The sequence below is a fragment of the Gossypium arboreum genome, chromosome 1 (genome assembly GCF_025698485.1).
Source record: "Gossypium arboreum isolate Shixiya-1 chromosome 1, ASM2569848v2, whole genome shotgun sequence".
NCBI classification, from domain to species: Eukaryota; Viridiplantae; Streptophyta; class Magnoliopsida; order Malvales; family Malvaceae; genus Gossypium; species Gossypium arboreum.
In genome coordinates, this window is record NC_069070.1 from 119985494 (window position 1) to 120012378 (window position 26885).

The following is a 26885-nucleotide window of genomic DNA, read 5'->3' on the forward strand; positions in this document are numbered from 1 at the left end:
GTGAACATTGTTCGTCATTCGTCGAGGTTGTATCACCGATGCCGTATCTTGTATCTGATACTTTTGATAAGAAATCTAAAGAGATAGTGACAATTTAGACTCCTCTTTCCAACCCTTAAGTTTGGTAAGTTCTAAATAACAGTCCTGTTTTAGGTTCTTCAATTATTTAGAAGCTTCCAGAGTAATATGCAGAACCTCTTTTTGTGAAGATATTATTAGTCCACTAATCACTATTTCAATGCAAAAATGCTTAAAAAGAGATCATAACAATGGACCAAAGGGAAATTAGGAGCATAGCTCGAAGTAAGTAAGCAAATACAACTTTAAGAAGGAAATTTATTGGAATGTATACTGAAAAGAATAAGATAATCAAAGATATTAAATCCAAAAATTGGTGAAATGAAAAATTAAGTGCCTCAGGTATCGCAGCCTGAGCTTCTCTGTACTTCTTGAAGACCATTTTGAGCTTGACATGTGTTTAGGAGATCTATAGTACTTTGTCCATGCCCGAAGACATAACTTACTTCCTCTTCGTTGATTCCAGCATAGCAAGATTACCATATGCCCCATCTTTGGTCGAAATTTGAATTGGCCTTTTCGGGTTTTCAATTCAAAACCCCTTTGGTCTCAAGGCGCCCTTTGCGAGTTTTCGTCATGGCCTCTCCTTTTTCTTTTCTTTTTCTTTTTTGTGTTTTTTTTTAAAATATTAACTGTAACTGAATCTGAGTTCACCGGATTGGGCAGGTCCTTGCCATCTATTTCGGTCAATATCAATACTTCTCCAGAACAGGCATTCTTTACTACATAAAGTCCCTCTCAATTTGGCATATTTCTTCCTTTGAAATTCTTCTATATAGGAATGATCTTCTACAATATCAAGTTCCCCTCATGGAATTCTCTAAGATAAATCTCTTTGTCATAAGCCCGCATCATCTGACTGTGGTGGACATCCTTTAAATTCGATTGAACATATCAGGATTGGGTTCATTCTACCTCATCTCATTTTAATTCTGACAAGACTTGGAGAAATGGAATCTTGTTTTTAAAACCATTTTTATCCCATAAACCAATGAGTAATGTGTTGCCCCAGCGAAGATCTTGGTTAACATTCAATAAGCATAAAGGGTAAATAGTAACTTTTTTATGTCAATCCTTACAAGTCTCGGCCACCTTCTATAATCTCTTTTTGTTGTTTTTGTTTTTTCTTTCCCTTTTTTATTTTTTCCTTTTTGGCCGCCTTTGCTGTATTAGGATATGGCGTCTGATCTTTGAACAAACTGCAAACTTTTGACATTGTGCAGTTGTATTAGACATGATGTTTTCTGACATTACTTATCGACACCCTTTTTTTGAAATTTGACGACTACCGACCTTGTAATATTGGCATATGAAGCGACCCTCACTCTTTTCATGAAGTTATCAAAGACCACCAAAATAAATCGATGTATATTAGACGAAAATGGCCTGATAACATCCATGCTCCACATATAGAAAATCTATGAAGAAATGGAGATAGCACATAAGTCATGTCTTTCTCCATTTGGCATTTACGGCATAACTAATACAATCCCCTTCTATGGTGGATCAGTAGCACCCGAACCTCATGATTAACCTGACTAACGTAAAATCATTAGCATGTGTCTTTCTGACACCCGTATGGACCTTTTTAGCATCCATAGGTCTTAGTAGCCCTGGCATATCTTGATACGATCATGCAAAAACATCTTTGAATTCTTGAAATAACTCAATGACGTCTCGCTTTATTTTGTGGTGATGCTGGTTTCGATCTTTACCTCTTTCTCTTTTCCTAGTCTCACAATATCTACTGACCCTTTGTAGAGTAGGATCTGTTTTTCATCTTGTTCTACCACCAGGACATAAACTATAATCTCTGTCATCTTTAAAGTCCTAAGATCCACCTAACCCCAAAAGGGAGTTATAGCGTTGCTCCTGTCGTTGATATCTGGGGACCTATTGTAGGTACAAAGGCACATTTCCAAAGAATAAATGATCCTAAAGATGATTATTTGTATGGTATAATCATGAATGAAGCATATTTAAAAGACAGTCAAAAGAATATATCAAGAATGAAAGAACATTTATTAAAAAAGATGCATTTGATTGAAATAAGATTTTGAACATAAGCCTATTTCACAAAATGATTCTTATTGCACCTAAGCTTAAAGCAACAAACGCGTTTTGAACATTACTCTAGATCAGCTCTAAAAATACAGGGATCTCTTCCACAGTCCCATTATTCAAAACATCCCTAGGTACATAAGGGTTTGGAAATTTCTATTTCCTGGTTCCCTCTTCAGATATATCATTCAGATTCCCCAATATGTAATTCGGATAGATAACTAATGGTTACAGCCATTGACTGGCCTATATTGACCAATTTGGAAGGCATGCTCACGATATTCACTTCATTTTTATTTCTCTTTTGGGTTGACCTCTTGGCGCTTTCTCACGTATCTATCTTCGCGCTCCTTATTGTGTTTTCAATCAATTCACCAGATATTATCATATCTGAAAAGTTCAGAGTAGTGCTTCCCAACATATAGTTAATGAACGGGGTTTTCAGAGTATTGATAAAAAGCATGGTAGTCTCTTTTTCTAGGAGAGGTGGCTGAACTTGCATGGCAACCTCCCTCTACCTTTGGGCGTATTGCCGGAAACTCTCTTTCGGTTTCTTTTTCATGCTCTGTAAAGTAATCCTATCAGGATTCATGTCCGTCGCATGACTATACTGTTTCATGAAGTTAGATCTTTCCATGAATTAATCTGGGTACGGTTCAATTGGTTATACCATTTAGATGCTACCCCAACCAGACTTTCTTGGAAACAGTAAATCAATAACTGGTCATTATTGACATACCTAGTCATTCGTCTGCAAAACATGGTGATGTGAGCTTCGGGACAACTAGTCCCGTTATACTTTTCAAATTCAGGCATCTTGAACTTGTAAGGAAGTATTAAGTCTGGAACCAAGCTTAGGTCTCTGGCGTCAATTCTATGATAATCATCAGTATTTTTCATCGCCTTGAATTTTTCATCCAACCACCTATACCGATCCTCGAATTGTTTTAGCAATTCCATCTTTGCTTTTTCCATTTCGTTCAAATCAGGAACTACAGGGGTAGTTGGATTGGCCCACGGATTGGAGTCTGAGCCTATCAGATAATTCACTGGTGCTGAGGTACTAGCCTAATTTTGCTGAGTTTTGATAATTGGTACACTTGCGGACATGCCTGTGCATTTTTCGGAGTGAAACTCGGAGGATAGAAAGACTCCTCATTGTCCACCCCAGCATTGACCATGAAGCTTTCCCTCTTTTGTAGCCCCTTAGTCAGCAATTGGGACAACTAGTTCATTATATTCTTTTGAGACTCTAGCACTTGGTCTCTCATATCTTACTGTATTCTCATCAGTTGCTCTTGCATTCGCATTTGTAACTGGTCATGCATCTCCCTTTGAAGTTGTTTAAGTCTTTCCAATCTTTGGTCCATATCTTTTGCCTTAGCACGGGTACCGTAGTGATGCTTGGTTTGCAAGTTTTTATCAGTTTCCAGATTAACGGAAATGATTTCAATTAATTAGGGTCCTTTTGTGAAAATCTAATGCAAATGATGCAATGCTATGCAAATGCAGGGAATGAATTGAATAGAAAGAAAGTCGTTGATTCTAAATTCAATTCTATTAGAATAACTTTTTTAGAAAACAAATTCCTTTACATAAAATGGATTACATATGCGGCCTTGCCCTCATGTTCCAGGCGAAGACACCAATTTCTTTTCTTTGTAAAAGCCAAGTTTCCAATAGATGCCCCCACTAGCTCCTTTTGCTTGATTCAGGCCGCGACTTAATACTCACTTATCCTCGAAATGTTCGTTAAATCCTTTAATAAAGTTGAGACGTGACGTCTTTTGGATAATCTTTATTGACTTGGATCCCCAAGTAAAGTCTTATTTTTCTCTGCGAACTATCAGCCTTCTTCCGTTGTGTTTACTTAGACCATATTCAGACAACCGTATTATAATCCATTTTATCAAGAAATTTGTTTTCTTATGACAAACTATTCTATTTAGCAATCAAATATGAATCAATACCTCCTTTCTATGATGATGTAATGCAATGCAGTCATAAACAAAACAGACAAAATACGTTAGTACAGAAGAAATAAGTAGCAAATAGAGCACCTACTTGGGTAACCACTAGGGTTTGGAATGGCTCTACCTAGGGTAGGCTCTTAAAGCTCACTATATGTAGTTTAGTTCTAAAAACAAGGTACCTGAACCAGCAGATTCCTCAATCCTCACCCATTATAGGCTCATGTGGATCGAGTTTAGTTCGGGGAAATACATTTCCCTATGGCCATGCGGAGGTGAAAACCTCACGAAGACATAGCTTCTCACTCCCACTTAAATGGTGTGACCACAACGGTCATGCAATATGCAATGCAAGAGTATTCTATGGGACTTGAGCCAGAATAAATGCAGTAAAAGGATCGTATGCCAAAAACCAAATTTTAAATTTTTGACAAAAGGACAGAAAATAATCAATTTTACAGCTTGACTCTCTTATTGGTCCCCAGCGGAGTCGCCAAGCTGTCGAAACCATTTTTATTTTGAAAACGGGGATCGACTTTAAAACGAAAATGGAGTCGCCACCGATCCTTTTTGTTTAGGTGTGATCGGGTCACCTTGTGATCGATCATTTTAATAAAGTAGTTCAATTTATTAAAACAACGCTTTTGGTCTACGAAAAACTAGAAAATGGGTTTGGGAGTCAGTTACGCGCGAGGAAGGATTAGCACCCTCGCAACGCCCAAAATTGGTACCGTATTGATCAATTTACGTCCTAATGTTGAAGCTTTGAAAAATATTTTAAAATACAATTCCCTTAAAATGTTTGGATAACTTGAATTGGATATTGAGATTCTCTTGCTTAGAAAGAATAAAATATTACGTCCAGCACGATTGAATACAATATTTCGAACCCTCGACACAAGATCATCTCAGGATTTCCAAAACACATGCACTTAAAACTTTTAAAAAGGATATTTGACTATTCGACCCAAACGGTAAACCGAAACCCAGCACGATTGGGCATGATTTATCGAATTTCCAAATACGAAACATTGCCTCATTTTAATTTGAGAAAACATGGATGGAATTTCAAAAGGATATTCTGTATTTTAGTCGAATGAAAAATCGAAACCCAGCACGATTGGGCACAATCTCTCAAACTTCCAAACACGAAATATTGCCTCGTTTTAAGAGGTTTTTTTTAATGAGGGTGATTATAAAAGCGGTGAAGTACATTTATTCGGTTTAAATAAAAAAAATGAATTGAACAATTTAAGATGACAAAGTAAGCAAGCTCGATCATAAATCAATACACAGAAATCCAAAAGCAAAGTAACTAATATGGAACATGTACATAATTAATATATTACACCATTTATCAACAATATTACAAAGGTGCAGATATGTAAATTAAAACACACAAAAACAAACAATAAACAAACGAACAATACATAAAATAAACTATATGTATATAGACAAACAATACATGCAAAACTTTAAAATTAATTATAAAATAAATAAAAATAATTAATGCATAAAATACAAAATATTGATCTATCTAAATTAATAATATACATATAATGAAAAACTTATTATAAATATATGTACGAAATAATAATATAAAACATTTGAAATAAACAAAATACATCATAAAATAACTTTAAAAGGCATAAATTATATATATATATATATAGATTTAAAAGAAAATACATAAAATAATATAAAATCAACAATGTATATATAAAAAAATAATGTGCAACAATTCAAAGTGATGATATAGGAAACATTTACATATATATAAGTATAAGAAATAATTTTGTAAATCTAAATAGTATAAATGATATACAAAACAATATATATACGAATAAATAATACACACAAAATACAAATAGCTTAATATAAATAATATATATTAAAAATAATAATATAATATTTAAAAATGTTCATAAAAGAGAAAATAAATAAAATATAATAAAAGAGAATGAAAATATACAAAAAAATACAACAAGAAAAAATTAAAATAATGTGGAACCAATTAACAAAATGTTAAGATAATATGAAAGGGGGGGGAAAGAATGAATGAATTATAAAGAATATAAAAACATGAATCTTAAAAGAACTCAATGGAAATAAAAACAAAATTAAGGGGATAATTTGTAAATAAATAGAATTTCTAAAGCGTAGACAAGGACTAGAATAAAATGTGCCCAAATAAATAAGGATTTAAAATACAAATATTCCAACTCACAAAAGACAGTATTTAAATGAGGAGCAAATTAAAACGATGAGCAAATCCTTCGAAATAAAAACCGTTATTGAATTGTTGTTTTTTTTGTGTTCGTATTCAGCATCTCCTCTTCTTTTCTCTAAAAAAAACCTCCTCTTTAAAATAGTTTTGAATGGCTTTTATAGCCAAATTTTACAACTGATTACCTCTTTCTCTTTTCCTAGGCAAGTGAGGTAATGGCAAGTGAGGTAATGGGGTTAGTGGGGTGATTTAGTGGGGTGATAGAATTAGTGGCAAGTAGGGTGATGGAGTTAGTGGGGTGATGGAGTTAATGGTCGGTTTAGTGGTGTGCTAATTGGATGGTTAGTTTTTTGGGCTCTGCTTGTTGGGCCCGGGCAAAATTTGGGCTCTACAGCTACATTAATATCCTTTGTAGACTATCCTCAAAAGCTTTTCCACGTAAACCAAAATAAAAGTAAATATTGGCTCAATGGTTATTTAACGTTTAACTAATACTAAGTAGTATTAGTGGTCAGATTATAATACGGAAAGACAACTTGTATCAGTACATAAATCTAAACATGTCATTAGTTTAGTCGAAAATGAACAAACTAATTGAAAGACTAATATGTCGTCTATTCGCAAATAACTAAACTTAATCTGCAAGAAATCAATCATCAATTCTTTAGTTCTTCAATTTCAACTCAATTGATTTTTATGTTTTGGGTTTTAATTCTCCAATTCTTGAAGTTGTGGCAATTGTTTTAACCATAAAATTAATCTTGCCCTCAAATGTGTTAATATTTTGCATTAACATAATTTATATTTAAATTTATATAATAAATACAGTTCATAATTTCTTACACACCACCGATTCCAAAAAAAAAAGTTGTTATATTTAAATTTAAATGATAAATGAATACTTTTCATTATTCATTTACAAATCAAATAGATTTGTTCAAAAATTATATTATTATCCAATTTTAAAGGTGTTCTCCAATTATAATAGAATTTAGATAAAATGTAAATTCAAAAAATAGACTTAGATAAAAATTAAAACTCACATTTTATTCTAGTCAAGATTTTAAGTGAAAATTTTGATCTGGCTCGACTTAAATTTATACTACTACATTTAATGTCTCTTAAACATCTCGATAGTGATGAACAAGTGACGTTGTCTCAGCCATACGATTGAAACTCAAAGGTGGATATGTCAAGATTTATTTTGGTGAATAAAGCAAACAAAAATCGTCGAAATTTTGATGAACAAAGGCAGTTAAGAGCCTGAGGGTGTAAATAATATGGCTAAATTTTTATTTAAATTTAATTTAATAACAATTATCATTTTTTCAAATATATTATTATGCTTTAATTTTGTAACCATATTATTAACAAAACGTTACAAAATTTATTAAAATATATTTAAAAGATAATTAAATGTAATTTAATTCATACACATAATCGGATAAAAAATTAGTTATTAAAATATTAAGGTCTTAATATTACAACTAATATATATAAATTTTTAATATTCAATTATTAAAAGTGCTATGAGTCGGTCAAGTTGGACCTAAGTATGATATTAACATACATTATGTTTGTCCAAACTCGGCTGACCGAAATATTGGCCTAAAATTTTGTCTAAATTCACTCATATTTGCAAAAGATTATCCAAGCTTATTTTAGATCCTACCATATTATTTTTTAATTTTTTAAATTTATATTATATTATTTTAATATTTAATAATTATATATATTTTTATTTATTGAAATTATTTATATAGTCATCTTAACAATATTTTATTTTTATATTAGAATAGTATCATATATTTAGTATATGTTTATTTTTTAATGTATTCTAATTATATAATATAAAATATAATAAACTTTAAAATGAGTCTGTCTTAGGCTTTGAATGTTCAAGCCGAGCTCGGTCCATATTTCAAACGGACTTAATTTTTTGTCTAAACTCATTTTTCGAGCCTAATATTTTTGCTCAAATCTTTTCAAATTTTAAGTAGATTTTCGAATCTGAACGATAACTCAATTCATGAACAAGTCTTAACCTACAAAATAAAAGAAAAACATGGTTTAGTAAAGCCCAACACACCAAAGATCAAGAAGAACATAAAATGGGCCCTTAGCCCCAAAATGGCAAAATTTCATCACATGATTGCCCAAACTTAAGTGCTATCCATCAATTAATTAACATTAAAGGAATCTTGCATAATTAACAATTTATGTTAGTCTCTTTTTCACTATTTTTCTTAAAGGGTTGAGGATTTTATATTTTATACCCATCAAAACCATCATATTTTATTAATATTATTTTTATTATTATTTTATCAACTTATTTATTTATTTATTTCCTACCTATTATAGTTGTAATTTAAAAAAATTCATACTAAATTTCAATGGATAAAAGCTAATTAAAGTAACATAAAAGAATTTAATGAAGAAAATTCCAAAAAAAAAAATCAATAACCTTGTATTTAACTATAATAACATAGAAAGCCACCAAACAACATTATTCCTTATCATAAATTTTCAATTTTTTTAACCCGTGTGTTAGCTTGATAGTCAGAAAGTGTTCACCGTCTCAAATGTGACATAGATTCAAGTCATATTAATCGCGTTACTGTTGGGCTTTGCCATTTTCTTATAGTTCACAAAAAAATAAAACCAATTTCTTTTAAACATTTTAAATCTATTAATTAATTTTTTACTTAAGTATGTAAAATGCCCTAAAAAATTTAAAAAAACCAATTAAGCTCCTACTTTTTTTTTTGCACTCAATTGGGTACTTGAACTCTCAAAATGCATAAAAAAGACCCTCAAACTTAAAAAAAAAAATAATTAAGCCCTGATTTTTTTTTTCACTCAATTGGATACTTGAACTGTCAAATGCATCAAAAAGGCCCTTTGGTTATAAACGGTAATAGTTGATCGTTAAATTTAACTACCCCTAATTTTTTTAATTAAAGCCACTTCGTACCACAACCACGGTGTGACATGTGGCAAAAAGTTTATAAAAAAGATTAAATTTTAATAAAAATATAAAAAATAAAATTTATTAAAAGTTAGAAAAAAATATAAAATTTTATAAAAATCATAAAAAATATAAAATGCATAAAAAATACCCTTTAATCACTAATTTAATGTTGACTATTAATGTTAACAACCCGCCACTGTTTTTTAGTTAAAGTCATCATATATCGCAACCCATCAAAACATATGGCGAAAATTTATAAAAATAAAAATAATAAAATTATAGAAAATTTATAAAATGCTTCTTTTAGTTCGATAATGTTTATAATTTTTTATATTTCTATATAAAAATTTTATAGTTTTTATTAAATTTTTTTCTATGTTTCTATATATTTTATCATTTTTACGAGTTTTATATAATTTTAAAATTTTAAAATTTTTTAATTTTCAATATTTTTTATAGTTTTTTATTAAAATTTAATAATTTTATAACTTTTATTTATTTTTATTTTAATCATTTTTGCTACATGTCACGTTGTGATTGTGACACATGGTGACTTTAACTGAAAAGAATTAGAGGCAGTTCAAGTACCCAATTGAGCAAAAAATAATCAATAGCTTAACTGCTTTTTTTTTAAAAAGTTTGAGAACCTTTTTTATGCATTTTAAAAGTTTAAGTACCCAATTGTGTGCAAAGAAAATACAGGGGCCTAATTGTTTTTTTAAAATATTTGAGGACTTTTTGATATATTTTGAAAACTTATGTACCAAAGTGAGTGCGAAAAAAAAAGTAAAAAGTTAATTATTTTGTTTTGAAAAAATTTGAGATACTATTGAGCCTTAATTTTTTTTTAATAAAAGAAGAATGCTAATAGCCCATTGCCCAACATCCAAAGCCCATTTGAAAAGGGAAAAAAAATAGGGTAGCTTTACGAAATCAAAATAAACTCTGATACTCCCGATTTGCTATTGCCTCCTTCCCTGTTAAATCATCAAACAAGGCAAAACCCTAAGCAGCCTCTCCCCCACCCCCCCCCCCTCTCTCTTTTTCGATGGCACCAAAACGTTCAAACCCCATTGAAGTCCCACCAGCCGCTTCTTCCTCTGAAGAAGATGAAGAGGTGACTTCTTCTGAGGAAGAAGAAGAAGGGTCTTCAACTGAGGAAGAAGATGAGGAAGACCCCAAAACCGAGTCAACTCCATTGATCCAAAAGAGCCCACCACCCAGAAAGCCGGAAACCGCTACGCCTGGCGTCGTTAACGATGAATCTGATGAATCCGGTTCTGATTCCGAATCCGAATCCGACACCGCTACACCGAATGTTAAACCTCTTGCGACGAAACCTATGGAGGAAAGTTTGAATGCGAAGAAACCCAGATCTAATAAGCCCTTGACTTCGCCCATTAGGGCTTCTTCATCTAAACGGCCTGGGGAGTTGGACTTGGATGCTAAAGAAGCCAAACGACCCAAGAAGAAGGTTGGGGAAGAAGGGTTGGCTACTACACCTGCTGCGGAGGAGGTGAAAAAGACCGGTGAAGATGCAAAAAAGCAGCTTTTTCAGCGGTTGTTCAGTGAAGATGATGAGATTGCTTTGTTGAAAGGTATGTTGGATTATTCTGCTAAAAAAGGAGCTGACCCTTGTGCTGATATGAATGCATTTTATAATTTTGTCAAGAAATCGATTCATACTGATGTTACCAAAGCACAAATGATGGATAAGATTAGAAGGTTAAAGAAGAAATTCGAAAACAATGCTGGTAAGGGTAAAAAGGGCGAGGATCGAACTTTCTCTAAAGCCCATGAGCAGAATGCTTTTGAGTTGTCGAAAATGATTTGGGGCAAAGAAGGGATTAGTGGAAAAGTTGAGTCTTCAGCTGCTAAGTCGAATGGGAAAGCCAAGGGGAATAACAAGGCAGTGGTTGCATTGAAAGCAGAGTTTTCTTCACCCGATAAGAAAACATACGATGCAGTGCCAATAGAGGCCGATAAGGTGGTGTCTAAGAGTTCTGGTAGTTTGTTTGATAAGAGATTTGGTGTCTCTGACATGGAAGAGGCAGTTGTAAAGCTCGGGTTGGATATGGTTGATGGTGAAAAGAAGGCGGCTTTGGAGGCGAAATGGAGGAAATTGCAAATTGCGCAGTTGGAGCTGTTTGTGGAGCGAAGTGAATTGGTCACTGAGCAAGCTAAGTTGGTGCTGGAATATTACAAGTCTGAAGACAAATAGAGTGCTAGTATAATAAGTAATGATATTTTTATATGCATTTTAAAGAAATGTTTAAACTTTTGTGCTTATTAGATAAGTAAGCTGTCTATATGTTGCCAATCATGGGGGGTATCTGTAGCTCATAATATTGGTAACTTTGGGATAATATTCATCTCTTGCATAGAGAGTAACTTATGGAGCTGCTTCTTTGTTTGTTGGTCGCTTATATGCGTTATAGGTCGCTGTTAAGCATATTTTGTTATGTTTGGAATTGCTTAATCCTTTTATTTTATTTTCTTTGTCTCTAATTTGTTTCATTTTATTGTATTTTATGGTTTTATTCATGAATTTCTTGCTGCTATAGTGCCTTTCTGGATGATGGTTATTTTATTCCCTTGTTTACTTGAACTGTTGTGAACTGATCCTTTCATTAATATGCCACATTTTCCTTTTGATACATCATCCACCAGCTCTGCTTTGTTTAAACTATTGTACTATGCATGTATTGTGCCATGCTCTTATAATCACTACTCTGCGTTCTTAAGTGATACTGCTGTTTGTAAAAGAAACATGGGCAACTCTAGTTTTTTCTTTCCTGCAAGGAACATTGGTGATAGTTGACCTCACTGATTATCAATATGGTTTTAAAAAATAAATGCAACATCGTAAAAGGTTTGCTTAGCTATGTGAATGTATCCTATGATTGCTGCATTTGCTCTGTTTTCAGTTTATTTTATTGTAGTTTATACTTATGTAGTTATATTTGTTTGGCCATATGCTTTGGTATAGCCTAATAATCGTTCCACATTGTAGTTATTTGAAATGTCTTGGTTGTCTCCTACTGATACTTGAACATATTTCAAGTTGAGGCTTTTGAAAGTGTATGTATTTACAATTTAGTTAGCTTTCCCGGTGTTTTTTTTTTCCTTTTTCTTTTGTTTTTTTAGAGAATGTAAATAAGGGGTGTAGCCTTAGCACAGCTTTAGTTGGAGAACAAGGGTGTAGGAAAAATTACTGCATGAAATTGATGGTTTTGCTTTGTTTTCGAACTCAATGTTAGGGAAATGAGCACAGTTGAACATGGCTCTTTTAAATGGTGGTTTTACATTTTTTGTTCATGTATAGTAACCTAATTACAGGAGATTGCTGCCATTGGCATTGCTGCTGAGAAACTGAATCAAGGTGGATAGTTACTTGCTCCTAGCTATTATGAATTTGGCATCTCTCAGTATGTAAACCATTCATATTTTATTCCTACTAACATATAATTTTCATCCAAAGCTCAAATTTTGGATGATGCATGTAGGGCTGTCCTAGTAAATTTCCAGACATGGTAGTTAAAATAGAACTGCGTATGTTGAGGGGGTTAATATTAGATGTTTGCTCCGAGGGTGAACCGTAGAAATGTGCAAACATTGGTGTCAGTGACTTGGTTGTGTTCTCTTTCAAGTAATGAGTTGCACTAGGCAAGTATCTATAGCTGTTGTCATGCTAATTGAACTAGATTTTTTTATTTTATTCAATGTATAATTTGTTTAAATATTTTGCATAAAAATTAGTGTAAGTAAAAATTATCTTTATTTTTTGTTCAATTTCAGTTTTTGGAATTTTAAAAATCTTAATGTTGCAAAGCAACGATAATTTTTTTCTCCAAAATGGATCCCAAACCGATCCATTATCATTCCAACGTGAAAATGTAGTAAAGAAATTTCTACAAGCATTGAAATTCTCATTTGGTTTAACATGACAAAATACATTTTGTACCAAAAAGACATTCAAGATAATATTTTCGTTGCCTATAGAGCATTCCATCCAATAAAAAAGCGAAAGAGGGGCCCAAAAGCTATCATAGCTTTATTGTTGGATCTTTGCAAGGTATGTGATAGAGTTTATCGAAATTAGACTTGTTCACGTGATATGTCGTTTTGTCTCAAAAGTGAAAGAATTTAAGTAAAAATATAAGTTTAAAAAATAAATTTGAACAAAAAATAAAACTTGTTTTTTACTTGGGCTGGGTCTTGAGTAATTTTTTTTTGTTGGGCCGGATTTGCAAAAAACAATTGTTGCTGTTTTACTTTTTTGCTATTGTTTTTGTTATTATTTCGTTATTATATTGTAATTATTTTATTTTTATTGTTTATATAGTGTATAACTCTTGTTTTATTATTAATTTTGTTATTATTTGAGAGATATTTGTTTATTAAGTTATACTTATTTTAGTGTTATTTAAGTTTTTTAATTTTTTATTTGTTGGGAAACATTTATTTTAATGTTTTTAGTGTCTTTGATGTATTATATTTTTAAATTTATTTTTATATAAAAATAATATAAAAACTTTTAACATGGGTGGTTCGGACTAGAATTTTAGCATTTTTATTTGTGTTGGGTTTGGACAAAATTTTAGACTCATTTTTTGGGTCGAACTAACCTCAACCTAAAAAATGGACCTAAATTTTTAATCCGGCCCATAGACAACTCTAATAGAGAGTTCCTAAAGAAATTTTTGGAAAAAAAAATTTATTCTTTTAACATAATAATTTATTTTACTCTCCAACTTTATAAAAAAATTATTTCAAATCTCTATCTAATTTTTTTGAACTTATATTATAGGTGAAATCACCTTAAAATGTATCCAATGCTTTTCAAAGATTTGATCAAGCTTATTTCACGAATACGGAACTCTATTTAAGTTGGTCTCTCTTTTCACAAGAAGGAAGTTAGACTATCTGAAAATTTTCCCATTGCCCCCCTAACATTAAGCGATAAACTGATTTGGCATTTCTTGAAGGATAGTTCTTACGATGTTCAGTTAGAGTACCGTTTACTTTCACAACATTCTACCCCTTTGAGCTCAGCGTCATCCAGTGATGTTGATGCGAATCACTCTTCTGGATGGTCTTCATGAAAAGTCATTTGGAGAGTCTGTCACGATGTTATGGCCACTAAAGAAAACTTGGTAAGAAGGTCAAGACATGGACAACACTGGTATCCAAAGGGATGTGAGGAACGTGAATCCTTAGAATATGCTTTACTCTTTTGCCCATTTGGGAAGCCTTGGGTTTCAGCTATTCCCTACGCAGGGAAGGTTTTGGAGGTTCTAAATAAGAAAGCAAAATCAACCAACTTCTTGTAGAGTTTAAATAAGAAATTTGAAGTCAAATAACATAATTTAGTTAGTACTAAAACTTTCATCAATATCAATTACTATAAACAATAAAAAAATTATTTTTCTAATACAATATTTGATATTATCAGTATAAATCATATAATATCATCTCATTTGTGTTTATATATATCGATAACATATCAAATATTTTGTCTTGTTTGATGGAAGTATATAGCATAGGTGTATTCCTCAAAACGTTCCATGGCATCTATTTCATGATTAGTTTATGTTAAACGTATTAAAATGCAGAGAAAAGAATTAGAAGAACGTGAAATCTTTATTGCTGGTTACAATTGAACTCATCATCTGCGGTCAAGAAATTTTCCTGGGAAAAAAAAAAGACACGATGGAAAAAAATGATGTAAACAAGGCAAAAACAATCCCAACATTGCTTTGTAAAAACATAGCAAAATTAGTTGCTCCACCTAATCTACTTATTCATGTTAATTATTTAGCCATAGCAACCATTATTAATTTTAATTTGTTTTGGCCATTTGCATGAGGAACAATAACATGGAGCTTTCAAGTTCCCTTGAAAGACAACATATAGCAGCTTTGCCACACACTGACGACGAATATGTTCGTCGTCCTTTAACGACCTCATCATCGTTGAAATCTTTATCTTTCTCGGCTATGGTGGCCAGCATTGTCGTCAATGGACGCTTGGAAACCGAGATAAACCGAGGCGGGGCGACTTCGTTCATGAACTGGTCGAGGTTTCGGGACTTAGGCTTTGTTGGTTCCATCGAACAGGTGAAAATACAAGCAAATTAATGGATTGAAGGTGGATGAGATAGAGGGAAAAAGGTGGTGTACATAGGAAGGGTTGTGAAGGGTCATAAAATATGAAGACAGGGATTGAAGAAAATGAGATTGATTCATGGACTCCACAAGCACTATAGGCATTGAATTTATTTAGGAAGAATTGAGGGTAAAAGTTAGAGAATTGAGATGATAGAGAGATGTAGCTTTAATTATGTCGGTTGGCATGTGCGAGCATATGCCTTTCTCTTTAACTAGACATGGATACTAATTTCTTACACATTCAACTTAATATATTTTTGATTAATAATAATTAAGTTTGATTAGTATATAGTTTCCTCGTGCATTTAAGAAAATCCTTTACACGATATGTGTATTGTCCTCAATTTATAATTGACAAATGAGCTATTAATTGCAAGATTTTTGGCCCTAGGGAAGGGACCATATTTCCTTCTAGAAACACTTTCTCTCACCTAACATCACCAACAAAATATGAGAATTCAAGGCTTAATTCAATTGAATGTTAGTTCGATTAATATGCATATTGTTGTTTGTGTAGGATGACGAATTTAGGTGCGTTAAAATGCACTATCCTCTTAATTATAAGTTGGGAAGAGACTACAAATAATTTTAAATATTTTGTCAAAAAATAGTAAATATATAGGACCAAAATCTATAAATTATAATTTTTTTTTAATATCATTTATTGCATGCATGAGTTAAGAATGGAATTCTGCATTTGATTTTTCCTTTTTATGGATGTTATTGCAAAAGTTAAAATAGAATAGGTCATTAAGTACTTCTCTTATTGATGACCCAAGAGTGCCCCAAAAGCCAAAAAAGAATTATATCGGATAATTTTGAAATCGAATTCTAATCACTTCATTTCAGATTGATTTTGAGGTTTTTACATATAAAAAAAAAGTGTTACTATTAATTGGTAATTGCTGTAACTCTACCAAGATCACAAAATTTTGCCTAAGTACAATGGATAGTTTGTATTAGGGGCGAACCCGGAAAATTTTTTTAGTGAGAGCCGGATAAAATTTTAATTTTCTATAGTTTATATTTTTATAATTTGTAAAAGATTAAATTAAATTTTTATAATTTTAGGGGGGGCCAAAGTACAATTTTACCTTTATTAATTTAAAATTTTAAAAATTTCAAAGGTCTAAAATGAATTTTCCATTTTAGGGGGGGCCGGGGCCCATGCCAGCCCCCCTGGCTACGCCACTGGTTTGCATGTTTCTAAAATTTAGGTTACCACCCATTAACAATATGGTATTACGATTGAATTGATATCATAAGTTAATTAAACACGAATATAATAAAAGTAATTATCAAAACACTATTAATTAAAGTTTTGTTTGATAAACTGAAAAAATAAATGTTGAATTTTAATTAAATACTAAATTTATGATAGAAAGTTATTTTGTATATTAATAAAATTAATTATTGAACACAATCATGTTGTTTGATAAAATTAAACTTTTTTTAAAATATTTATCACTTAAATTAATCTTATTAATATCATATATTATTTTATTATGTATAGTTTTGGATAAAATTTAATCTTATTAATATGATATCTAACATTTTAACAAATAAAGAAGAGAGATAAAAGTACAATAGAAGCCCTTATATTAGAAATGAGATTATATTTTACCTCATTTACTTAAAAATAGGTAAATTAGTTTTTGTACATTAGATTAAAGAGTAACTTGATTTTTCTATTAAAAAATTCATCCATTTCTAATATTAGAATTGGTCCCTATATGCTAGAATAAGGTACACGTAGCACGCCACATGTAATTATTTGAAGTTAGGCATGCTAGTTTTTAACAGTAGAAATAGATAAATTTTTTAACAAAAACAGTATCAGTTTACTTTTTAATCTAACGTGTATATATACAAATTTATTCAATTTTTTAAGTAAAGAAAATACAAAAGTCTCCATGAACTTTGGCTTCATGGTACTTTTACCAACTGCAATGGGCAAGTACAGTAATGTACAAAAAGAAAAGTTTAATGCCGGATGTCAAGTAACAACAGATACGTGCAAGGACTGAACGGTTTTGGGTCTAGGCATTTTAGCCACCAACCAAAGGTGTGTGCTGCTGCTGAGCAAATTGAGTGAGGGACCCCAATATACTGTGGTTGTAAACTGTGACTGCATCTACACGTCGTTGAAGGGGGGCTACGAGGGGGGACCGAAGACAGTTGTGTATGGGTTGCCTTTGCATTTGTCCATCTAAACAGTTGTTTTCGTACTCTTTTTTTATACATTTCAAGTTGTTTTCACCATTGCCGACCTTTGAATGCACAACGTGGAGACCTTTTACCTACTTTTCATGCATGTTGTAGTAAATGATTCGGAGGGCAAATTTGATGCTAAAACGAGAGGCCCTGAGCCAAAAAGATAAAAACAATTATTTGCTATTTTACCTCCATTGCAAGAAACATAAAATATCTCGTCACACTTCCCAAGGTCTATCGACACAACCAATATTTTTTTTACCATCAATGTATTTTTCATATATGGTTTAAGGTTTATAAAGATTAAATAATTATTCCTCTTAATAATATTATTTTCAAAAAAAAAATTAGTTTCGATAGCTATAGTATATGCAGCTTAATTTGGTTTTTGTCTCACTTGAATTTGTAAAAGGTCGTGTCGAATGCCAAGTTAGGTCTCATATATTAATTTTATATATATTAGATCATGACAGACTTACAATATAACTAAAAATTTATTTATATATATTAAAATTTTATATAAAAGTAAACATAAACTTTTAATCATTTTTAATTGAATCGAAATCTAATTGATATATAACATCAAATCAATCAAATATTTAAAGAATAATATATATTATCTAAGATTCAAAATAAAATATAAACCTCTAAATTTATTTAAGCTATTATATTTTTATTTAAACCCTTTGAAAACTTTAATTGAATTAATTTAAATTTAATAAATTTTTTAAGGGTAAAACCATGCTTTAATTGCCAAAAATCAAGAAAACAAAGCTAGTCCAATGGAATAGCCAATGAGCCCTTATCCGCATGAAAATATTTACAAACACATATAAATATTTTTATCTTTTTATTTATTTTGATACATGTCGCAATTTTAATAATTATAAAAATATCAATATTAACTTCTAACAATATAATTAAAAATATTTTAACACATCAATTTTTAAAATATTGATAGTTTAATATCTCAAAATATTATTTGTGAGGGTTTTGTAGGAGGAATTTTATTTATCAAGATTTATTTATTTGGGTAAATATATTGAAAATTTTCAAAATTTATGAATAATTTTAAAAGGGAATTTCAACAATCTCCTTTTTCTAGTTCCACATAAAAGGTACTTTTTCAAAATTTCTCAATTTTATTTGATTTAATACATACAGTCTCACTATAAGATAAAAATATAAACTTTAAAAAAATTATTTAATTATAATATATATTTTTATTTTATTTAATTAAAACTATTTATAAAATTTTACAAAGATAATGATATTCATATTGAATATGTTTTATATTATTTAATTTTAATATTATTATTTTGATTTTATAATTATTTTATAATTTATAAGATCCCAATAACCCAATTTTTCTTAAATAAATTATTTATCCAAACAAATTAATTTTGATGAAATTTAAAAATTAATGTTTTAAAAATCTCAAAAATTTTAAAATGTTTTCACATATTTTTACTTAAGATTTTTTTTGGTAAAAATAAAAGACCTTATTTTATTAAAATAAAAACATAAAAACTTACCATTTTTCTATTAAAAGTACATATGCTTATCTAGACCTATTCATGGGTTGGGCCATTCGCCCGGTCCAAGGTTCACCGAAATATGAGAGGGTTTGGGCAAAAATATAGGCCTGAAAATAGGTTTGGATAAAAAATAAGGTCAATTTAAAAAAAAGTCGAGCCTCGAGTAAGACATTTTTTGTCGAGCAGGGCGAATTCACTAAAGGACAAAATCTTTTTTTTTTGTTTTTAATATTATTTTCTTATTATTTTCTCCTATTTTGCTACCATTTTTACTATTATGTTGCTATTATTTTATTGTTATTGTTTGGATATTGTATAAAACTTATTTTATTGTTAATTTTTTATTATTTTAAAGACATTTGTTAATTTTGTTATTATTTTAGAGGCATTTGCTTGTTAAGTTATATCTATCTTAGTGTTATTTAAGTATACATATTTTTTAAAATTTATTTTCAATTTATTTGGAAATACTTATTTTGATGTTTTAGTATTTTTAATCTATTATATATATTTTAAAATTATATAAAAATAATGTAAAAAGTAATATGGTAGGATTAAGTCAAACCCAAATTTTAACATTTTTATTTGGGTCGGGCTTGGGTAAAATTTTAAAGCTATTTTTCGGACTAGGCCAGGCACAGACCTAACAAACGAGCTTAAATTTTTAGTTAAACCTGACACAAATCTGACTCATCCAAACCCAACCCAACCCATGCATACCTCTATGCTTATCTATCCATCTCATGCTTTTGGAGACTTAGTGGGATTTTGTGAAACTTAGAGCAAAAAAATAGTCTTAAAAAGGCCTTATATAAGCCTATATAAACTAGTGCCTTTTTTTATTTTTATTTTTTCAGTGGTCATAGTGTTGTTTCTTTTAGTTGGCTGAGATGGACTTAGCACAACGTTTGGGCTTTCATTTGCCATGTATTCAGCCATGTACTAGTTAACAATAAATTAATTTAATTGATAATTTTATTATTTATATAATTTATTTTTTAAAAAAAGATGATACATTTTTCTAGTTATTTTGAAGAGATATTATTTATACAAGAATTTTATTTTTATTTTCAAATTTAAAGTTGTACTAACTTTTTATTATTTCGAAATCTAAATTTTTCCTTGTATTATTCTATAAGTAACAAAACGAGTCATTAGATGAAACTTAAATAAAGCATATAATTACTTTCTTTACAAAAGAAATAATGCATTTTCCTAAATATTTATAATTATATAAAAATTTCAATTATTTTTGTAATTCAACTATATTTTTTAATTCAAACCCTTAAATTGGAGGATCTTTCTAACAACAATATCAATTGAATTAATGTTCAATAAACAAAATATATGAATTTTTCTTATCAATTAAGAATATATTTGATAAAATTGGACAATATTTGTGATATTTTATAAAACCCAAAGGAAAAGGACACTCAATTACAGTTGAACAACCACATCTTTCATTTTCTTTTCTTTTTTCTACTTTGGCATTGTTTTTCTATTTAGTAATATTTTAATATTTATCAATTAAAAATTAAAATTTAAAAAAAGAAAAAAAAGAAAAAGGATTTGGTAGGTTGCTAAATGTTTGCGGAGTCTCCATGTTATCTTCCACAATCCAATAAGTGGCCCTCCTTCTCCAATTCAAGATAACCCATCCCTCCCTTCTTTTTCACTAATCCAAAACCCTTTTTCTTTCTCCAGTTTCCTCATTCATTTCCAGTTCTCAACACAAATTTTCATCACCCATCAAGCTTTTCATCAATGGCTTCCCTTCAACAAGCTTCAATCTCTCTTCAACCCAAGCTTCTTTCATCTTCTCAACACCCCAGATCCCTTCCCTCTCTCAACCTCTCTTTTTCAGCCACTTTCCCTTCCCTCAAACTCTCCACCACTCGCCCTCTTCATGGCGGTGCCAAAATGTCAGCCTCCGCCGCTTCCAGCTACGCCACCGCTTTAGCCGATGTAGCCAAGTCCAACAACACCCTTGATGCCACCAGCTCCGACGTTGAAAAAGTCGAGACAATCTTCTCCGACCCACAAGTCCTCGAATTCTTCACCAACCCCACCATTGATGTCCTCAAAAAACGTCAGGTTTTGGATGAGATTGTTAGCTCCTCCGAGCTTCAGCCGCACACGGCGAATTTTTTGAACATCCTGGTTGATGCCAAGAGGATTGATCTTATCAAAGAAATCGTGAAAGAGTTCGAGTTGGTTTACAATCAGCTGACGGATACAGAGCTGGCGGTGGTGAGTTCAGTGGTGAAATTGGAGTCTCAACATTTGGCACAGATTGCTAAACAGGTACAGAAGCTGACTGGTGCTAAGAATGTTAGGATTAAAACTATGATTGACCCAAGTTTGGTAGCTGGGTTTACTATCAGGTATGGGAGTTCAGGGTCTAAATTGATTGATATGAGTGTTAAGAAGCAATTGGAAGAGATTGCTGCTCAGCTTGATTTGGGTGATATTCAACTTGCTGTATGAGTTTTGAATTCTTTTTTCTTTTTTTAAGAATTGGGTTTGAAGCTTTTTTGGTTATTATTGTAATTGAAATGAATACTTTTAATGTTAATTGTATGAAATTTGTGTATGATGAGATTGTTTGATATGGGAGAAACTGATAGTAGTTTGGGATATTTCATTAGGAAGGGCTAGGGGGAAAGTTGATATTTTGGGCTAAATTCTTGCATCAGATTCAAGGATTCTAAGCCTAAATCTAATGAATTTAAAGCATTCAAGAAGTATGAAGCATTCATGAATGAGTCCTGAAACATGGGTATCAATTCATTTACTAGAGTGTGATGGAACTTTGAGATATCAGTGAGTTTGATTTATATATTTAGAAACATTTAGTAGTCAGATTGTTCGCATAGCATTTTCTTGGTGGAATTTTGGGTTGCTAGACGAGTTATAGAAACCATTTTGTTTCGAGTTCTGCATCTCAGTAATTTTTGGGACATGGAGTACAGATTGAAATATGGAAAGATGAGTAATGTTGAAGAACAAAATCTCAATCAGTATAGGAAACCAATCCATGTATGCTTAAGCCTTTGAAAGTCTTGTTGGAATCTGTCAATACCATCAGTCACAACTCACTTTGTAACTGGACGATTCTGTAACTTGACATATCTCTTAGCGCAGGCAAAAGCTGACATTCACAGTACTTGAATGGAAACCAAATTAACCGTGGAGAACAAGGAAATGGGTAAATTTTAGCTTGTAAAACCTAACTCTATTTCTAAGGCAAACAACAGCATTTTTGGAGTGTAACTGATTCGAGTCGAGTTTGAATATTGATAAAATAGAGTTCGAGTTTGATTAAATATTTATTTTTAAGGTCAAGTTCAATTTGAAAAATAATCATTCGAGCTTGAGTAAATTTGTATATCAAATTTGAATTCATGTTCGATTAAGTTCGTACATATTTAAGCTTAAACTCAACTTAGTAATTAAATTTAGAGTTAATATTAAAAGTAATAATGTAATTTAATAATATAAAATATCAATAGTATATATTAAGAATAAAAAGTTCGACTCACAAGAATATTATTAAATTTAAATTAGCTTGATGGACATCTTGAATTGTTCGAGCTTAAGAATAATGGTTTGTGGAGACAGATAAACCAAAAGAACAAAGGGATCAGTGTATAAGTTTTGCCTGTTTAGAATTGCTCGAAAGCTGTACCACCAACAATTAAAGGTCACAATTACACATTGGAATACTTGAAGAAGCTTGTGGGTAAATATAATAATGTCATGGGGTCTGGGTTAGGCTGCTTCTGGCCCATAATTTGACCCATTATCTTGACCTATAGTTCTATTTAAATTTAATTTAAAATATAGAGATTATTATTTTTTTATTTTTCTTTAAATGTTACTATAATTAACGTCATAATTAAAATTCTAAAAAAATTAAAATTTTAATGATTACATGATGTGAATATTTTAGTGGTTAGAATTTTAATATTTGTCATTAAAAACACTCTACTTGAAGTCAATTTTGATTGAAACCCCCTAAGATTGAACCTTTCAAGCTGATGGATACTCATTACTTTTTTTTTATTTATTACAAACAAGTGATTTATGGCATGCTCATCATGTTGGTAGGGTCGAATCTAAATTTTTTTAGGAGTGAAATTAAATTATAAATTTTGAAAAATTAAAATATAATTTATAATTTCATCATTTTCGAATAAATAAATATATATTTTTTGCTTTTTGGGATGAAAGTACATTTTACTGTATATTAACATATAATTTTTTGTGGGCATTATTATCAGTGCGGAGTTAGAAAATTTTTTTTGGGAGGTCAGAATTTAATTGTATATTTTACAATAGTAAAAAATATAATTTCACCATTTTAATAGTCTATCTTTTATAATTTTTAAAGAGTTAAATTAAAATTTTATCATTTTGAAGGGTGAAAAGTACAATTTTACCATTACTTATTTAAAATTTTATAAATTATAAAAGACCTAAATGAAAAAAATTTATTTTAGGAGGACCGGGGCACTTGCCAATCTTCTTGGCTCTGCCACTGATATCATATAACTTCACTATTTTATGAGAGAGTTGAATTGTAATTTTTCATTTTTGAGAGCTAAGGTCCCTACTCACTCTCTAGGATTTGCCCCAGATGTAGGTGAAAAAATAATTTTGGGTGAAAAAAATACAAAATATGAATGAGAGTTTAGTTAAAATAATAAACTTCATATTTTAAGCACTTTGATATTTTATGTTCAAATGCCAACTTGTTAAGGTTTAGATTATTTTTTTATAGATTTTATTTAAAATTATTCATAGCCTTTTTCAATCTATAGATAGGAGGATAATGCGCTTCAGTATATTTGAACCCATATTTTTTTACATTGACAATAATATTCATATCAATTGAGCTAAAATTCAATTAGCAAATGATGTTTCATTATGAATAAATCAAACATTAACCCATTAATTTTGAATAGAACAAATCGTGTTAAGGATCAAAACAAATTTAGTTATCCACAAGAATTACTTCGCAATCATATGTGAGGTTTCTAAAGAGCCCCAAATAAGAAGAAAAAGAGGCGTCAATGCAAATTTGGAATAGATAAGATTTTTTTTTCTAGACTTTCATCAATCAATTGATAAAGACTTGAAAATTAGAGTTAATAGAATGATGAAAGTATTATGGAAGTCCTGTATTAAACATTAGATTGTATTTTGTCTTCTCTATTAAAAAATATTAGTCTCTTTATGCTAGATTAGATAGAAAATTAGTCATTTTGTTAAAAAGTTTATCTATTTCTGCTATTCAAAACTAGTTTCTGTAAGCATGAGGTGCACATGACATATTATGTCTCACTGTTTGGTTATTTTATCAGCTACGTTAATTTTTAACACTGTACAAATAGATAAAATTTTTAATAGAATGGATCAATTTGCTCTTTAATCTAATGTACAATTACAATAGGTAAAATATAATTTAACTCTTAGCATAAAAGCCTCTATAATATTTTTACATTAATAGAATTGATTTAATGTTTGAATTGAAACATGATAATGGAATGGGGAGAGTGGAGTGGAGAATGGGTAAAATGAAATTTATATGCATTAATGAAAAGGTGATGGAGGAGAGAAAGGGAAGATAATAAGCATGGCTAGAAGATTAATATGAAATAACACCAACCATGTGAGCAAGAGAAAGGTGGGTTTTATTTAATGCACTTAGGAAAGTGTGACCTCCATGCTTTGAATGCCATTCATTGCTTTCACCACCCACCTTACCTACAGCCATTAATATGGTATTCAAGCTTTGCCCCTATACATATAATTTTCCACTTAAACCAGCACCAAGAACCAAAAAGGGGAAGAACTAATGGAAAAAAGTGAAAAGGGTAATGGTGTTGCTCCTGCTACAAGGTCTCCAATGGCTTTAATGGGGTCATCTAGAAATGAAAACCAAGAAGTGAATACCGGCATGAGAACTGCCGAGACCATGCTGCGGTTGGTGCCTATGGCTTTAGGGGTTGCTGCACTTGTTGTCATGCTCAAAAACTCACAGTCCAATGACTTTGGCTCCGTTTCATACTCAGATCTTGGTGCTTTCAGGTACTTGGTGCATGCTAATGGTATTTGCGCAGGCTATTCCCTTCTTTCAGCTATTATAGCAGCTGTGCCTCGTCCTTCTACTATGCCTAGAGCTTGGACTTTCTTCCTACTCGATCAGGTCACCTAATTAAACTTCCTTTTTCATTAACATCAAGTCATCAACCATTTATACCAGCTAATAACATCATAGTAATTTCAGATTCTAACATACATAATCTTGGGAGCTGCTGCTGTTTCAACCGAGGTGCTTTACTTAGCAAACAAAGGAGACTCAGCCATCACTTGGAGTGCAGCTTGTGGGACATTTGCTGGTTTCTGTCATAAAGCCACAATAGCCGTGGTGATCACGTTTGTTGCAGTCATTTGTTATGCGGTGCTATCACTGGTCTCTTCTTATAGACTTTTCACCAAGTTTGATGCCCCAGTGAACTACCCCAGTAAGACCATAGAAGCTACTGTTTTCCATGGTTGATTTATGTTATTACTGAAATTAATTTACCTTATATTTTCACGTTCTGCTTGTAATAATAATAAAAAAGGTTGCTTAGTGTGTTTATGTTATATGATTAAATAGAGGTGTTGTCTTTGGTGCTTCTTTTGTAATCTTCAGACTGCTTACTAGAATCCCTTTTAGGTTGCATCATTGGTATCATGTAATGTCAAAAATGAAAAAAGATTTATAAGTGACAGCACAAAATGCAAAACTCGGAGCTTATATTTTGTTGGTCCCTGCAACTATTTTTGACCCAATAACCATGCTGGTCCATGTAATTTAAGATACACGTCTACTTTATTAAATTTTTTTTTTATTAATTGAGTTCTTGCTGTTGAAGAGATTGATTAAATTAGTTACTCATTTTTTTTCTCAAACTTTTTCTTCTTTTCTTTTAATCTCTTCTTTCATCTTGTGTTCTTTTCCTCCCGCAAACCCTAGCAGTTATTCTTTTTATTGTAGATTTTGCCGGATTCGAGTGGCGTTCCCTGCCAACACTATCATTCGTCCCTTTTTCTCACTCTTGTCTTTCATTTCTTATTTTTCTTACGTTCTTTTTATAAACCCTTACCCGTCACACTTTTCTCCACCATCTTTGTTATCATCTGCTTAGGGTTAATTTAGATGAGCGATATATTTATATGTAATTAGTATAAATATAGTAGTAACTGTAAGACCCCTAATTTGCCCGGGCCAATAAGATGGTTCATAAACAGTCCATCTTACAACTTTAAACCCAATCTCAAAGCCCAATAGACCAAAGCCCTCATCCATTACAACCCCAAACCCATAACCACCTAGCCACTAAAACAAAAACCCCAACTTCATATCCAAAACCCAAATTAGCCCAATTACTAAATTAAAGCAAACCCTAACCCATATTCTAAAAGCCCAAAACCTAAACAAAGAAAAGAAACCCTAGCCCCCTAGTTTACTCGCTGCCGCCCCTAGGGTCTTTTGACCAGCCGCCGCTTGCAACACCGCCTTGTCACGTCCACCGCCCTTAAGTTGCACCTGCACACAAGCAACAGTGACAGCAAGCATAAAAAATAGATTAAAAAGTATTGTAA

The 26885-nt window shown here is 31.2% G+C and overlaps 3 protein-coding genes across 3 annotated transcripts; all 3 read left to right on the plus strand.

Moving 5' to 3' along the window:
• The first annotated feature begins 10190 nt into the window (after nucleotides 1-10190).
• On the plus strand, nucleotides 10191-11815 carry LOC108483462 (GLABROUS1 enhancer-binding protein-like). The gene has a single exon (XM_017786875.2). It carries the CDS (start codon nucleotides 10356-10358, stop codon nucleotides 11526-11528), a length of 1173 nt encoding a protein of 390 aa, XP_017642364.1. The 5' UTR covers nucleotides 10191-10355; the 3' UTR covers nucleotides 11529-11815.
• Nucleotides 11816-20808: 8993 nt separating this feature from the next.
• Nucleotides 20809-21849, plus strand: LOC108480261 (ATP synthase subunit delta, chloroplastic). The gene has a single exon (XM_017783183.2). It carries the CDS (start codon nucleotides 20994-20996, stop codon nucleotides 21714-21716), a length of 723 nt encoding a protein of 240 aa, XP_017638672.1. The 5' UTR covers nucleotides 20809-20993; the 3' UTR covers nucleotides 21717-21849.
• Nucleotides 21850-24894: 3045 nt separating this feature from the next.
• Nucleotides 24895-26026, plus strand: LOC108480092 (CASP-like protein F16). Its single transcript, XM_017782944.2, has 2 exons — nucleotides 24895-25440; nucleotides 25522-26026. The coding sequence occupies exons 1-2, from the start codon at nucleotides 25090-25092 to the stop codon at nucleotides 25792-25794; spliced, it is 624 nt and encodes a 207-aa protein (XP_017638433.1). The 5' UTR covers nucleotides 24895-25089; the 3' UTR covers nucleotides 25795-26026.
• The last annotated feature ends 859 nt before the right edge of the window (nucleotides 26027-26885 follow it).

Coding starts and splice junctions, on each gene's coding strand:
- LOC108480261 (XM_017783183.2), top strand. CDS start 20,994: ATGGCTTCCCTTCAACAAGCTTCAATCTCTCTTCAACCCAAGCTTCTT.
- LOC108480092 (XM_017782944.2), top strand. CDS start 25,090: ATGGAAAAAAGTGAAAAGGGTAATGGTGTTGCTCCTGCTACAAGGTCT. Junction 25,441..25,521: donor CTTTCTTCCTACTCGATCAG/GTCACCTAATTA, acceptor TAGTAATTTCAG/ATTCTAACATACATAATCTT.
- LOC108483462 (XM_017786875.2), top strand. CDS start 10,356: ATGGCACCAAAACGTTCAAACCCCATTGAAGTCCCACCAGCCGCTTCT.